The sequence below is a fragment of the Hydra viridissima genome, unplaced genomic scaffold (assembly GCF_058129835.1).
Source record: "Hydra viridissima isolate aposymbiotic clone 2 unplaced genomic scaffold, HvirCarnegie_v1 scaffold_16, whole genome shotgun sequence".
NCBI classification, from domain to species: Eukaryota; Metazoa; Cnidaria; class Hydrozoa; order Anthoathecata; family Hydridae; genus Hydra; species Hydra viridissima.
The window spans coordinates 7869886-7885956 of record NW_028324315.1 but is presented as its reverse complement, the minus strand read 5'-3'; the positions used below and the strand labels follow the sequence as shown (position 1 = coordinate 7885956).

The window sequence follows — 16071 nt, the reverse complement described above, 5'->3', positions numbered from 1 at the left end:
TAATTAAAAAGTTCTTTTGTTTTCGGATTATTTTTAAACAAAAGAACTTGCATAATTAAGAATTCCACAAAATTTTAAATTTTATTTTTAAGAAAAGTTTAAAATTGAAAATATTTGTAAAATAGAAATAAGTGTCTTTTATCTAAAAAACTGTAAAATGTCAAGACCTCAAGCATCTCGTATTATTGTTCCAGATAATGAGTTAGGTTCATTATCTTTTTAATATACAATCTTACAACATTAGATCGTCTTTTATCAGACCTAATGGCTAAGGTCAAATGAGGCTGGCCTAGACCGGTGTGCTTGTATTAAACTAATGCTTTTCTTTTTTTTTCTCGCCCGTTCTTCAAAAGGGAGGCAAACTCAGGGTCGACGTTCTTCTGGGTTTTCCCTGGAAAGGCAGTTTGCAAGGCAGTTGCTGGAGGACTTAAAACACTACAATACCTCGTCTTTTATCAGATGAAAGTTCGGTCGCAAACAAGGCTTTAATTTTAAATGAATTTCTTAAACTAGTCATATTAACTTACCTAGTTTGAATAAATTTAAAAATAAAAGAAAAAAAAAAAGAAAATATTTAAGAAAATGATAATGAAGAACTTTTATCGTAGAAGTACTCAAAGAACGTGATTTAAAATCATATTTTAGGTCTTTAGAATTGTTGCATAATTATTGCATCATTATGCGCTTTTCCATTAAATACGCAAAGTTGCGCTTTTCACTGTTTTAGTTTACGTACATAAAATACAATTTAACCTAACCCCGTAAGCAAGCCCACCTAGGGCCGATTGTAGGCAACCTCACTTCGGTCCTAAGTGTGTCTGATGTTTGGTTTTTTTGCGGGACCAATATGGGGAAACACAATTAGCAAATAGAGAGCATAACTTTACGGGACCGATCTGGTTTTAATATGGGCTTCTCATATATAAATTTAGAAGTGGGCAAGTCCACATAGGGCCTATTACAGGCTGACTTATATTGGTCATAAGTATGTTTGATAGTTGGTTTATTTATGGGACCATGGTGGGCAAACGCAACAAAAAAAAATTTTAAAATGCAAGATAATTCAACTTTACTGGACCTGTGTGGTTTTAACGTGGGCTTAACTTAGGGAGCAAAAACCCGACCCGAATACCCGCAGGTACTCGTAGACGGGTAATTTTAATAACTTTAGTTACCCGATATCCAAGCCTTCGGGTCGGGTATTACCCAATTTAAGCTACCCGAATATTGCCCGTAGAAGTACCCGGTTAACGGGTAACTTTATTACCTAATTTCTTTACCCGAAAATCGGGTAATAAAATTACCCGATCCTCGAACCGAAAGTTTCGCGCAATCGGGTATTTTCGTTCTTTTTTTTTTTTTTTTGCTGTGCTTTTTTAAATTTAACTTTATTTCAATTCTTTTCACATCACATTTATTTCTAATTATCAGTTCCACCAAGTCCGTGTAAGTATTAACTTTAAACTAATTTAAAGTTAATACTTACATGGAGTGGGTGGAACTAATACTCTATGTAAGTATTAATTCCACCTACTCCATGTAAGTAATAATTTTTAATTAGCTAAAAATCGATACTTATATGGAATAGGTGGAATTAATACTCAATTCTTCAAAGTTTTTTTTTAAAACATTGTGCTATCTTCTTTTAAATATAAAAGTAAGTAAAAATTTCTTTTTTTTTATTTAATACGCTACCCGCTTTTTTACCTACTTATTTATTTAATACTTTTTTTTAAAACAAAACAGAACATTTATTTTATGCCTATTTTCAGCCATAATGTATAAATATGTTTTTATATTTTTAAAAACAAATATATATATATATATATATATGCATATATATATATTTATGTATATATATATATATATATATATATATATATATATATATATATATATATATATATATATATATATATATATATATATATATATATATATATATATATATATATATATACCCTATGCTTGCAAGGCTTGCCAGATTCTGGCTATCCCAGCTCATCTGCTTCTTCTGAAAGAGTGTTTTCAAGTGCAGGGAACATTTGCACCTTAAGGAGAACAAATTTAAGTGTTAGCAAAATGAAACAGCTAGTGTTCATGAAAGAGAACAGTAAATTACTGGATGAAATTTCAGATTTAAAATGGCCAGGCTACTTTTAATTTTTTGCTAATCCTGAAACTTGAACTCCTTTAGTACAATTTTTATTTTGTTGTATTTTATTTAAAACATAACAATATCTTTAAGGTATAATGCCTCAATCCAGTTTTAGTATTAATAACAATGATTCAAGAAATTGCTTTACTAAGATTATCTTTTATAAATAAATTTATAAAAGTAAATTTATCATATTGATAAATTTACTTTGTCATGTGTCATTGTTTCCTGTTAATAACTTTTGTGAATGGTAATATTTATAATATTGTATTGCATTAATATATTAATGCAATACAATATTGTGCTCTTATGAAAAATGTTTCATAATCTTTTTTAGAAAAAAAGTTCTTTTTATACCATGGAAAGATGTTCAAGAACACAGCGTCGTAAAGTACAAAAAATTGTTAGCACAATGCTAACTAAAATAAGTCAAGATAATTTAATGAATGAAGAGGTGATATTAAACAATGGGATTGAAATTATATCTACACATGACTCACATGTATCCTGTAATTGGGGTGATGAAATAACGGAAATCGAATTGCCACAAAATGCATGTACAGAAATTCCATCATATGGAGATTGTTCAACTTTAAATAATGATTTTGTTTACAGTGACTTATCAGAATTTGGCAATGATTCTGATAATGAGTCAAATTCAAGTTCATTGAGCAGTGATGACTACAATATACAAGAAGAACTTCGGCAATGGATAACAGAATTCAATGTTTCACATAGGGCTTTTAATGCTTTGTTATAAATATTTCAAAATGTGGGCGTTCATGTTCCAAAAGATGCTAGAACTTTATTAAAAACACTATCTAGTGTTTTACAAAAAGTAGTTGCAGGTGGTGTGTATCATCATGTTGGAGTTGAAAATACCATTAGAAGGCTCCTACAAACAAAAAAGTTGCCTGCTGATTGTCTATATCTAAGATTAAATATCAATATTGATGGTCTACCAGTTTTTCGTAGCTCAAATGTGCAGCTATGGCCTATTTTAGGTTCTATTATTGAAGTATCTTTGAATGATGTTTTTATTATTGGACTCTATTCAGGTATAACAAAGCCATCTTCACTGTTTGATTATTTAAACAATTTTGTTACAGAAATGAAACAACTGGGTGTTGAAAGTATACATTTCTTAGATAAAAACTATACAGTAACTATAAATGCTATTATTTGTGATGCACCCGCAAGAGCCTTTCTAAAATGCATTAAAGGCCATTGCGGCTATAATGTCTGTGAGCGTTGCACACAAGAAGGTGTGAATTGTTCAAATAAAATGACTTTCCCAAAATTAGATGCACCTTTAAGAACTGATGAAGATTTTCTTGCTCAAAAAGATAAAGAACATCATACTCCAAATATGGTATCTCCGCTTACTGAACTTAATATTGGCATGGTTTCTCATTTCCCTTTAGATTATATGCACCTGGTTTGCCTTGGTGTGGTTCGCAGAATTATATGTTTATGGATTAAAGGTGAATTTTAATGTAGGCAATCATCAAACACTATTAGCATAATATCAGGAAATTTGTGTTCATTAAGAGAAGCAATGCTTAGGGAATTTTGTAGGCAACCAAGATCTTTATTTGAATTTCAAAAGTGGAAAGCTACTGAGCTTCGACAGTTTTTGTTATATTCTGGAGCAGTTGTACTTCACAATGTTTTGCCACAACACATGTATCAAAACTTTTTGACACTTTCGATTGCAATGATTCTTTTGTTATGTCCAAGATATGCCGCATTTGAACACTATCGTGATTATGCAGAAAAGTTGTTGATAAATTTTGTTCAAAACTTTCGTATAATATACGGTGATAATCAACTGGTGTATAATGTTCACACATTAATTCACTTGGTTCAAGACTGCAGAATATATGGAGCACTAGATAATGTTTCAGCTTTTCCTTTCGAAAATAAATTGGGTATTATTAAAAAACTCATTCATAAACCACATAACCCAATTGCTCAAATTATTAATCGATGTGAGGAGAAGGCATTTGCTACACTTCAAAATAGAAAGTCAATGTCTGTTGAACAAGAAGCTGCTAAACTTTTACAAAGAAAACATTCAACAGGTATAATGCCTCCAAATTTGCCTCCAGGATATTATCAACAATATAAAAACTACAAAGGAAAAAAGTGTTTTGTTTCAATTTCTTTAGGCGACAGTTGTTTTAAAATTCATGGGAATTTATCTTTTGTCAAAAATATAATTCTATCAAATAATAATGAAATTCTTGTTGTTTACAATTCTGTTGAAGAATGCAGTTCCTTTTTTGATTATCCACTTGAGTCTTCTCTATTGGAAATAGTTGTTGTAAAAAAAATTTCAGGTCTTTTAAGGTATGCTAATATATTAGATCTTGAAAAAAAGTTTGTCATCATGCCTTTAGATAATAGCAGCTATTTAGCTATGCCATTATTGCATCAGAAATAAGTAATGCAAAAATTTGATTGGAACTTTGACTCTTTAATGTAGTTAACAAATGTTTTGAATATGTTGTTAATAGATATTTATTTTTTTGCCTATGTATTATACAATTTAATTTTTTTTGTACATAAATGTAATTTTGAAAAAAAGTTATTATCTTTCCTTTGGTGGTGTATTTAAAATCAAATTAACATAAATGATAAAAAAATACTGAAGTTTTAACATTTAGTTTTATAGCTTTTGTGTCAAATTTTGGTATTAAAACATTAAGGTTGAATATTTATTCAACCACATCAATTTGAGTAAGTCAAATGAACACTTAAACCAATTTTAAAAAGAGCAAAATTATTGCTTAGTGGTTTCACATTCTATTTTTTTATACTAATGGTTCAATGTATAATCTAAATTTGTTTAAATTTAACAATACTTTTAGTTTAAAAAGTAACTTTATTATTATATACTTATCTATAAACAATTTTGCGTTTAGTTCAAATATTTTACTTCAAAAAACTTAGTTATGGCTTATGCTGTAATAGAATTTTGTGAGACAAATCAAGTAGAAATTATTTCTACAAATTGGTTTGTTTCTGACCAAGAAGAATTTTGTTTGTGGCCACCAAAAAAATTATCAACAAAAGCGCAAAAGATGGCGAAAGATAGAGTGGCACCTGATGCTCAATGGGATGAATTCAAAATTTGTGTCTTGGGAAAAGCTGGTATGGGACATTGTTATTGTTTTGTGATTATTGCCTATGTTGTTTACATAAGTTGGTCATTTTTTGAATTATTTTGAATCCCTAATATTAGATCAGTTAATGTCATGACCAGGCCAATAAATATTTTATATGTCTTAATCATTATTTTAACTTATTTAGCAACTTACACAAGAGCAAGAGAAAAGTTAAAATATGCAGAAGATACTTCTGATTTAAATTTTACGGAACAGGAGGCTGAAGAAAAAGATGTACCTATTAGGCAGAAAAGGTAATAATAGAAGTACTGTCTGCTCAATAATTGTACTAGTGTTGAGAGTGTTAGTGCTTAGTTTTATAATTTTTAATTGAATAATTTCAAATGTTTTCAAACTATTTTAGAAAACATTTAGTGATAATTACATTTATTGTTTAGAATTGCAACTAGAAATATTTCATCAGATTTTGAATCTGAAATGGAATTTGAAAAGGACATTGATTATTTCCCTCTTAAGAAAAAAAAATTAGCTGGGAAAACTCAACTTAGTGCCACAACTCAAATTCTTCCCCCTTTATTTTCTGTGCCGTTTTCTGTTACGGCATCAAGTTCACCAACATTGATAACAACTTTACCGATTATGCCAATATCTTATGAAACACCATTTTCATCTCTTGACATAGCAGCATTGATGACATCAACCCAGTGTACTCGTTTATCAAACACCACAACAGGTTGCATGTCAAAGACGGTAACAACGACATCACCAGTTTCAAATATTGGTGAGTTACATAATTTAAAAAACTCATAAGGATGCATATTTTTTAATGTATTTGATCTCAAGCTGAATCAATTGTTAGTAACTTGATTTTTATTATTTATGATTTATGGCATTATAGTACAGTTAACACTATTTTAGATGTTGTAACAGTACAAAACAATGGGAGTGCATTATCATGCAGTAATACATCTAGTAAGTGATTATTGACTGTTGAGTATTTGGTTTTTTTTCAGATTAAATGACTATGAAGTGAAGCTTAAAGATGTCAATATTGCAAACATAGTTGTAAGTTAATACTTATGAGCCAAGACATATTAGTTTAATGTACAGTTCAGTATTAAGTAGGAAAGCAATATAGATGAGTAGAAGCAACTACTTATCTATATTTCTTTCCTATTTTATAATGAACTTAAAGCTTTGTTAATTTTAGCATAATATTTTTAGTCTATCGTATTTAAAGATTGCAATACCAGTATTCTGTTGTTTAATAAATATCATGTATCATTCATACAAACTGTATATGCATTTTTGCTATTATATAATAAATTTTTAATTTTTATATTGTTTAAGATAACATTTTTTAGATTATCTTAATGTGTTTGATTAAATGTTTTGCAGGTTAACTTTCTAGCCGGTATCGGAGGGAGAAAAGTCGACGAAGTTGTTCGCCGTATGATGCAGGAGTTGTTTAACAATAACTTAGGTCTGCAATTTAATTGTCAGCGAGGGCAGTCAAAAAAAGTGTTAAAGGGTACTGAGCTATTTCAAGTGATTTATAGTGAGTATTCATAGTTTTAAATAAATTTTGGTAATATTTCTCTGCTATTTTGCCAGATATTAAATACAATTGAACATATGTAAATTTTGTTTGGTTAGTTTTAAAAATTGTGCACTCTATTGATATGTTTAGTAAAACCCTTATGATTCAGATTTTCAAAGACGATAAGAATATTGTGTATTTAAGATTCTTTAACTATTTGAAAGCCATTATTTTTTATAGGAGCCTCAAAGCTTAACAACCTTACGTCGACTTGCACGATGAAAGATTTCGAAATGTCCCTTGCAAAATGGCTTATTGGTGCTCGCGATCGAGATGGTAACAGAGCTAAGCGTGGCGAAGCAAGAAAACAGTCTAACAAACTCTAATTTATTTATACCTTTTTTGTATAATATAATATTTACATTGATAGGAAATATATATTATACTTAGCATAATGTTTATTGTTTTTATCTAATATATATATATATATATATATATATATATATATGTATGTATATATATATATATATATATATATATATATATATATATATATATATATATATATATATATATTTATTTATTTATTTATTTAATGTTAAATATATATATTAAATGTTAAATATTAAACTTGACCTATAGATCAGGTTAAATATTTAACATAGTAGTTTATTGGTACCAATATATATTGGTATCCATATGGATTGACAAACTAAAGTTTCATATAGGTCCCAAAAAAAAAGGAGTTTATTGGGTCCAATATGGGCCAACCATCGAATGTTCCATAAAGGTCAAAGTTAATAAAAGAAAATGGGAGTTTATTGGGTCCAATATGGGCTAACCATAAAAAATTATGTTTGGGTCAAAGTAAATAAAAGAAAATAGGAGTTTGTTGGGTCCAATATGGGCTAACTATATGGACTAGCCCATATAGGACCCGTTGATAAACCGCGGACAAATTTTTATGGGTCTATTATAGGATTCCTACATAGGGCCCATAAAACACCCCACATGGGTCCGATATATGACCCATGTACTATTGTTAACTGGGAGATTTTAATCATTTTTAATGATTAAAATTTATTAGTGTTATTAATAATCTTGATTTATATACCAATAATATATGGTATATAAATTTTGATTTAAATATTTATTTATAAATAAAAAAAAAATTTATTACTTATAAATACTAACTGATATTATCAAATAAAATTAATTTACAAAATAAAAGTTTCAACTTTTCTTTTCATTAAAAAATGTTGTTATTTCAGAATTTCGCTATTCAGTACTTCGCCATTCGTTGAGGTATGCCGCCATTTTTTAAATTTAATAGAACAATATTCGATTTTTTATTGAAATGTATTATTGAAATAAAAAACAGAACCCAATCGGCTAAACTTCGGCTGAACGTCGGCTGAGTGTCTGTTAGCCTATTCGTCGGCGAACAGACATATAACCGACGTTCAGCCGATATTGCTTTGTTGAAAACAGTGTAGCCGATGTTAAACCGATGTAACATCGGCTTCACTGTTGAAGTCACCCTGTCGGGCCTAGCTCGGCCCGAGCTAGGCCCGACGTCGGCCTTAACACAGGGTGACTTCAACTTTGCTATTGCTTTATCTACGTTTGTGTTGCCACTTTGATATGCTCATCACATTAATCCTCTCTCATCATCAGAATTTTCTACTGTCAAAAGGATGAATTTACTGCACTCCTAAGGGTGGAGTTCCTTGACCGACATATCCCAGTTAACAATAGTGCATGGGTCATATATCGGACCCATGTAGGCTGTTCTATGGGCCCTATGTAGGAATCCTATATTAGACCCATAAAAATTTGTCCGCGGTTTATTAACGGGTCTTATATGGGCTAGTCCATATAGGTAGCCCATATTGGGCCCAATAAACTCCTATTTTCTTTTAGTTACTTTGACCCAAATATAATTTTTTATGATTAGCCCATAATGGACCCCAGAAGCTCCCATTTTCTTTTATTAACTTTGGCCTTTATGGAACATTCGATGGTTGGCCCATATTGGACCCAATAAACTCCTTTTTCTTTGGGACCTATATGAAACTTTAGTTTGTCAATCTATATGGATACCAATATATATTGGTACCAATAAACTACTATGTTAAACATTTAACTTGATCTACAGGTCATATTTAATATTTAACATTTAATATATATATATATATATATATATATATATATATATATATATATATATATATATATATATATATATATATATATATATATATATATATATTAGATAAAAGTATTAAACAATATGCTGAGTATAATATATATTTCCTATCAATGTAAATATTATATTATACAAAAAAAGGTATAAATAAAATAGAGCTTGTTACACTGTTTTCTTGCTTCGCCACGCTTAGCTCTATTACCGTCTCGATCGCGAGCACCAATAAGCCATTTTGCAAAGCATATTTCGAACTCTTTCATCGTGCAAGTCGACGTCAGGTTGTTAAGCTTTAAGTCTCCTATAAAAAATAATACATTTTCAACAGTTAAAAAATCTTAAATACACAATATTCTTATCGTCTTTGAAAATCTGAACCATAAGGGCTTTACTAAACATATCAATAGAGTGCACAATTTTTAAAACTAACCAAACAAAATTTACATAAGTTCAATTGTATTTAATATCTGGCAAAATAGCAGAGAAATATTACCAAAATTTATTTAAAACTATGAATACTCACTATAAATCACATGAAATAGCTCAGTACCCTTTAACACTTTTTTTGACTGCCCTCGCTGACCATTATATTGCAGAGCTAAGTTATTGTTAAACAACTGCTGCATCCATACGGCGAACAGCTTCGTCGACTTTTCTCCCTCCGGTACCGGCTAGAAAGTTAACCTGCAAAACATTCAATCAAACACATTAAGATTATCTAAAAAAGGTTATTTTAAACAATCTAAAAATTAATAATTTATTACATAATAGCAAAAATGCATATACAGTTTGTATGAATGATACAGGATATTTACTAAACACCAGAATACTGATATTGCAATCTTTAAATACGATAGACTAAAAATATTATGCTAAAATTAACAAAGCTTAAAGTTCATTATAAAATAGGAAAGAAATATAGATAAGTAGTTGCTTCTACTCAATTTTATTGCTTTTCTATTTTATATTGAACTGTACATTAAACTAATATCTAGGTCATAAGTATTATCTTACAATCATGTTTGCAATATTGTTATCTTCATTTCATGTTATCTTCATTGTTAGCTTCATTTCAATTGCATCAAAAGCTTCCATGGTGTCCATCGGAAATATTATCCCGTCTGGTAAACATGAAGCCTGCACCATTTTATTCCCTTGACTAAGCATAGCATTTAGCATGTCGGTGTGGATAGTCTGAGTTTGCTGAATATCCACACACACTTTCAGCAACTGTACCACCAATCCATGCTTTGTTTGATCTTGGTAAAGTGTAAATAATTACTTACATTATCACATACTATAATCACTTAATCTGAAAAAAACCAAATACTCATCAATCAATAATCACTTACCAGATGTATTACTGCAAGATAATGCACTCCCATTGTTTTGTACTGTTACAACATCTAAAATAGTGTTAACTGTACTATAATGCCATAAATCATAAATAATAAAAATCAAGTTACTAACAACTGATTCAGCTTGAGATCAAATACATTAAAAAATATGCAAGGTAGGCATCCTTATGAGTTTTTTAAATTATGTAACTCACCAATATTTGAAACTGGTGATGTCGTTGTTACCGTCTTTGACATGCAACCTGTTGTGGTGTTTGATAAACGAGTACACTGGGCTGGTGTCATCAATGCTGCTATGTCAAGAGATGAAAATGGTGTTTCATAAGATATTGGCATAATCGGCAAAGTTGTTATCAATGTTGGTGAACTTGACGCCGTAACAGAAAATGGCATAGAAAATAAAGGGGGAAGAATTTGAGTTGTGGCACTAAGTTGAGTTTTCCCAGCTAATTTTTTTTTCAAAAAAAAAAAACAAAAAAAAAAATGAACGAAAATACCCGATAGCGCGAAAATTTTGGTTTGAGGATCGGGTTTATTACCTTATTTCGGGTAATTTTATTATCCTAATTATCGGGTAGTTTTATTCCCCGATATACCGGATTATCGGGTAATTTTATTACCCGATTTTCGGGTACTTCTAGGGGTAATTTTATTAGCCGATTTTCGGGTAAAGAAATCGGGTAATAAAATTGCCCGTTAATCGGGTACTTCTACGGGTAATATTTGAGTAGTTTAAATCGGGTAATACCCGACCCGAAGGCTTGGATATCGGGTAACTAAAGTTATTAAAACTACCCGACTACGAGTACCCGCTGGTATTCGTGTCGGGTTTTCGCTCCCTAAGATAAGCCCACGTTAAAACCACACAGGTCCAGTAAAGTTGAATGATCTTGCTATTTAACATTTTTTTTGTTGCGTTTGCCCAGATTGGTCTCATAAATAAACCAACTATCAAACACACTTATGACCGATATAAGTCAGCCTATAATAGGCCCTATGTGGACTTGCCTACTTCTAAATTTATATATGGGAAGCCCACATTAAAAACAAACCGGTCTCGTAAAGTTATGCTCTCTATTTGTTAATTGTGTTTGCCCATATTGGTCCCGCAAAAAAACCAAACATCAGACACACATAGAACCGAAAGGAGGTTGCCTACACTCGGCTCAAGGTGGGCTTGCTTACGGGGATATGAAACCACAAAGTCGGATGGAAAACATGAAACACAGGATTTCTTGTAATGATCAATTTAAAAATAATGTGAAACCTTGAATTAATTCTGACTTACAAGCAAACTCTCATAATATGGATTTTGGTACCAACCCTATCACTGAATTTAAGAAAGCTCTTGAGAAGGTATTCTAAAATCTTGTACAATTTTAAAATAATGTAATAATAGTTTGTGGATGAGTATAGTATTTATTAGCTCTGAGTTTATTTCTTTCCTTTTTTTTTTTTTACACATGCACCTATTGAAAAGCAAATAAAATAGTCTTGTTTATGTAAAATTCTTTTTTCTGACTACACATTGTTAGTTTTCTATTTTAGATTTATCTCTGGTGCCTTTTTTATTTTGTCATTCATAGTTTTAATTTATTGCAATGTTATTTTTTTCATCCTTAAAAATTTGAAACTAAAATCATCTCTCTGTAAAACATACAATAATTTTTTAGTTTCTTTATTGTGTTGTTGTTGGGATCCCTGTTCTGGTATTATGAATGGGTTGAAGTAAGTCTAGAAAGAGAAGACTGTTAAAGTTATCTTTTATATGTAGTTCCTGCTGGGATTTAGGATGTATCCGCCTTCAACAATTTTCCAATTCTCACCTACAATTGGCTCGTTGCATACCTGACAATGAAGCAAAAACTTGATGTTACTGCAAGTCTTTTGTTCTCATATGAAACCCTTTTATCTTCACAAAGAGAAAACTGGAAAATACGATCTTTATCTTACGTTTGAAGTCCACTTCGAATATTTTCACAATCGAAGCGAAATTAGGGGTTTTATTTCGGGGATTGGAACGTGTTTTTAACTTTTCAAGATTATTATTGCATGTAAGTATAACAGTTTTGTTTATTTGATCAAATAATGTACAAAAAAATGCATAATTCTTTTGAAAACTTTCTTTTATTACCAACATCTCCATTAGAATGTTGTGTTATTCATCTGACTATCAATTGGTGACTAATGTAAAAAGACAATTGAAGTTGATAAAGCTTACAGTTTCTAATAACGGGACATGTGAATAATCCATAGTGTGCAGCACAAATGTCATAATTTTACTTTGGTTTTGTTTCGCGGAATTTTTTTTCCCAGCAATTTTTCAAAACAAAATCGTTATGTTATAGACAAGTTCTCTTCTGGTAAAATTGTAAACTATGTTCAAATGAACACCATGTGTTGAGATTTTTGTTAATGCTGAACAAATTCAAGACTTTATGCTGCCATTTTGAGCAAAGAAAGTTAAGCTTACTCGGGTAATTTAAGGCAAGTCTGGCTTTCAGTGTTCGGTTGCACCACTAAACATTTCTTTTGAGCATAACTGTTTTTGGAAAACAATTCACTTAAATGAACGAAATCAGGCTAAAGTTGCTAAAAATTAAAATATTAATTTTTTACGACTTGATGGGTCATGACGGATTTTGTCTTTTTTGAAAAAGGAGAATATCTTTAAAAATAATCTCTATGCACAACTATTTCAGTAATGTTCAGTCTAGTACACTTCGATAATTGTTATCATCTACTTGTACAACTTGGGATTTGTGGTACGATAAGAAAATTCGACGTTTTTTTATAAACTTTCGGTGTTGCCCCTAACACTACTGAAGAGAGCGAACATCGTTAACGGCACTTTGAGATATAAAGTCGATAAGCAAATTTAAGGCATGTTTTTTTGTCGGGTGAACCATGTGATCAAATTTACATTTTTACTTGACAGGACCAGGTTGTAATCAAATAACAAATGTTGAAAAGCTAATAAAGAGGTAATAACTTTGGGAAATGAGTCTCTTCTCACGTTGGTAAAAAAAATTACATAATGATCAGTAAGTCAAAGTATCATAACGAGCAAACAATCTTATATAGCCAATCTTTTAGGATTGCTTGTTGACCTGTGTTTAAGAGATTTAAACCTGCCTATGAAATTTTAGATTTTTAAATATTTTGTATCTGTTTCAAACAAAACAAAAGTCATTTTCTAGTTTGAAAGTTATACATGAAAATATGTTAAACCAGTTGTCTTGTTGCTATGTTTATCTTTTTGTATTTGTTTATCACTTGAAAATGAGGTTAATGTTTCACTTAATCTTTTCTAATTTTTATGATTCATTCTATTACTCACATTTAAGTCTAACAAATAGTTAGCAGCCAGCTTTACAGTTGATTTTCATGTATTTAAATTAGCTCCTATTTTAATGTTATCAGGAGAATAGCTTATTTTATTTTGAGCAACATAACTTGCACTTTGAGATGTATAGTTTTTTATTGTAGTTGATACAGACTTCAGTAAGTAATCATTCATATCTTCTACATCATAACTACCCTATGGAATTGCTACAAATAAAGTTTGAATTTGTTCTAATCGAATTTCTATCAAGATCAAAATAGTTTTGAGCAAGCTAAAAGCAATCTGTATTAGAATGTCTTCCTCTAGTGAAATAACTCTAACATTTATTTTGCTTTTCTCTTTTTAAATCATCAAATATCATCAAATTATTCTTATTCGGATCAAGTTTTTCAGGATCTGGTACAACATCAGCATCCTCAAAAAACTAACACTCTATATCAGTTTTGTTGTGACATATTTGCGAAAAATCATCTATAACAAAATCTACACTCGCACCTTCTTCTTTAATCTTATTTTTAATATTAAACAATGCAAGAATGAAACCTTTCGACAATTTTCTATCAAAACAACTTTTCACTATTTTGTACTCTGGCTGAAAAAAAAATTTTCCAAAAACTTGCAAGTTGTTGTAATCCAGCTATCCAGGTCTTAATAGCATATTCAACATCAATGTCGTTTTTCCACAACCAGACTTTCCAACAATTAGTCCTCTAATGTCTCTAGGAAACGAACTGTTATTATTCCTTATGTTATCTTTATCCCATGACAAATCGGTATTGTCCATTTTAATATTAAAAAAATCTTTTTTTAAATAAAACATGTACTGTGTCAAATGCAAAAGAGAAACAGATACGCTTAACTTGAGAAATTCTATAAGCAAAATTAATATAAATATAAACTTGCTCCGTTTGCAAAACAGTAAAAATAAAATTGTTTCATCAACTGGACCTAAAAAAGGAGGTGATTTGGTCAACTCCATCAACAATATATCCAGCAAAATCAAACTACCGTGGGCTAAATTTCCTGGAGAAATGCACATTCCTGGTATGAACTTTGCAGGTCCCAGTACAAACTTAGACGAAAGGCTCACTTCCACTGATGCATATAGAGATTGGAGTAAACCTGTCGACAGGGTGGATAATACAGCCTACCATCACGACCTTGCTTACAAATATTTTAGCGACCGGCAAAATAGAAATTTAGCAGATCAAATGATGCTTGAAGAGATGGACTCCATACCAAGTCCAACACAAAGAGAAATAAACGAAAGAAAAATAATCAAACCCATCGTTAACGCTAAAGCCAAATTCGGACTTGGAGTTAAAAAAAACTATCAGCGATCAGTTCACTAAAATGGACTGACGAACTTGCAAACGAACTTCATAAACCAGTGAGACAGCATTTCATAAGAAGAAAAGTGATTGCAAATGATATTGATGAAATATGGGCTACTGATTTAGTCTACATGAATCTTTTTTAAAATTCAACAACGGCATAAAATACTTACTCATGGTTATAGATGTATTTTTAAAGTACGGATGGATCGAACCGTTAAAAAGTAAAGCTGGTGTTGATGTAGCTGACGCTTTAAGTAAAATCTTTTAAGAAAGAAAGTGCACAAAAATGTGGGTGGATAAAGGAAAAGAATTCTATAACAAGCATGTAAAAGCGCTGGGTGTGCAGTTATACTCCACTGAAAATGATGAAAAAAGTTGCGTAGTTGAACAATGGAATAGAACGATGAAAGAAAAAATGTTCAAGTACTTTTCAGCTAATAATACTAAAAAATATATTTTCGTTTTATATGAGCTGATAAGTAACTACAACAACACAAAACACTTTTCCGTTAAAATGACTCCAGTTGAAGCTAGCGATAAAAAGAATAAGAATATTGTTTGGCTAAATTTAAATGGAGATAGATCCGAAAGACCAGATCCGAAATTCACCATTGGTGACAAAGTTAGGATAACTAAAAAGAAGTCAAGTTTTGCAAAAGGATACACGTCAAGATGGACTGAGGAGGTATTTACTGTATCAAAAATTCAGCACGCAGACCCATTTACGTATAAAATAACCGACAATAATGGTGAAGAAATACAAGGTACTTTTTACGAAAAGGAAATGCAAAAAACTAATCAAGAAATATTTAGAATTGAAAAAGTGATTCGTAAACAAAAGAACAAATCATTAGCCAAGTGGTACGGCTATCCAGATTCATTCAACTCATTGGTTGATAATAAAGAGTTGATCAACTTACAAAACTAAACGCTTCAGTGCACACAAAATTAGCATGATAAGAAAAAAACGAAAATAACTTAAATATATTTTTTTT

At 30.5% G+C, this 16071-nt stretch overlaps 2 protein-coding genes and 2 pseudogenes across 3 annotated transcripts in view; 2 read left to right on the top strand and 2 right to left on the bottom strand.

Annotated features, from left to right (window-relative positions):
* LOC149877876 (uncharacterized) overlaps positions 1–16071 on the bottom strand; it is a 52252-nt gene that overhangs the window by 31185 nt on the left and 4996 nt on the right. The gene's annotated exons all lie outside the window — the stretch shown is intronic.
* Positions 1405–4761, top strand: LOC149877878 (uncharacterized). Its single transcript, XM_090073711.1, has 2 exons — positions 1405–1657; positions 2496–4761. Exon 2 carries the CDS (start codon positions 3717–3719, stop codon positions 4602–4604), a length of 888 nt encoding a protein of 295 aa, XP_089929837.1. The 5' UTR covers positions 1405–1657; positions 2496–3716; the 3' UTR covers positions 4605–4761.
* LOC145198243 (uncharacterized) lies at positions 4983–7215 on the top strand (annotated as a pseudogene). Its single transcript, XR_016447841.1, has 6 exons — positions 4983–5314; positions 5474–5582; positions 5727–6070; positions 6208–6354; positions 6688–6847; positions 7070–7215. The product of XR_016447841.1 is annotated as an uncharacterized LOC145198243 (transcript).
* Positions 9161–14523, bottom strand: LOC149877877 (uncharacterized; annotated as a pseudogene).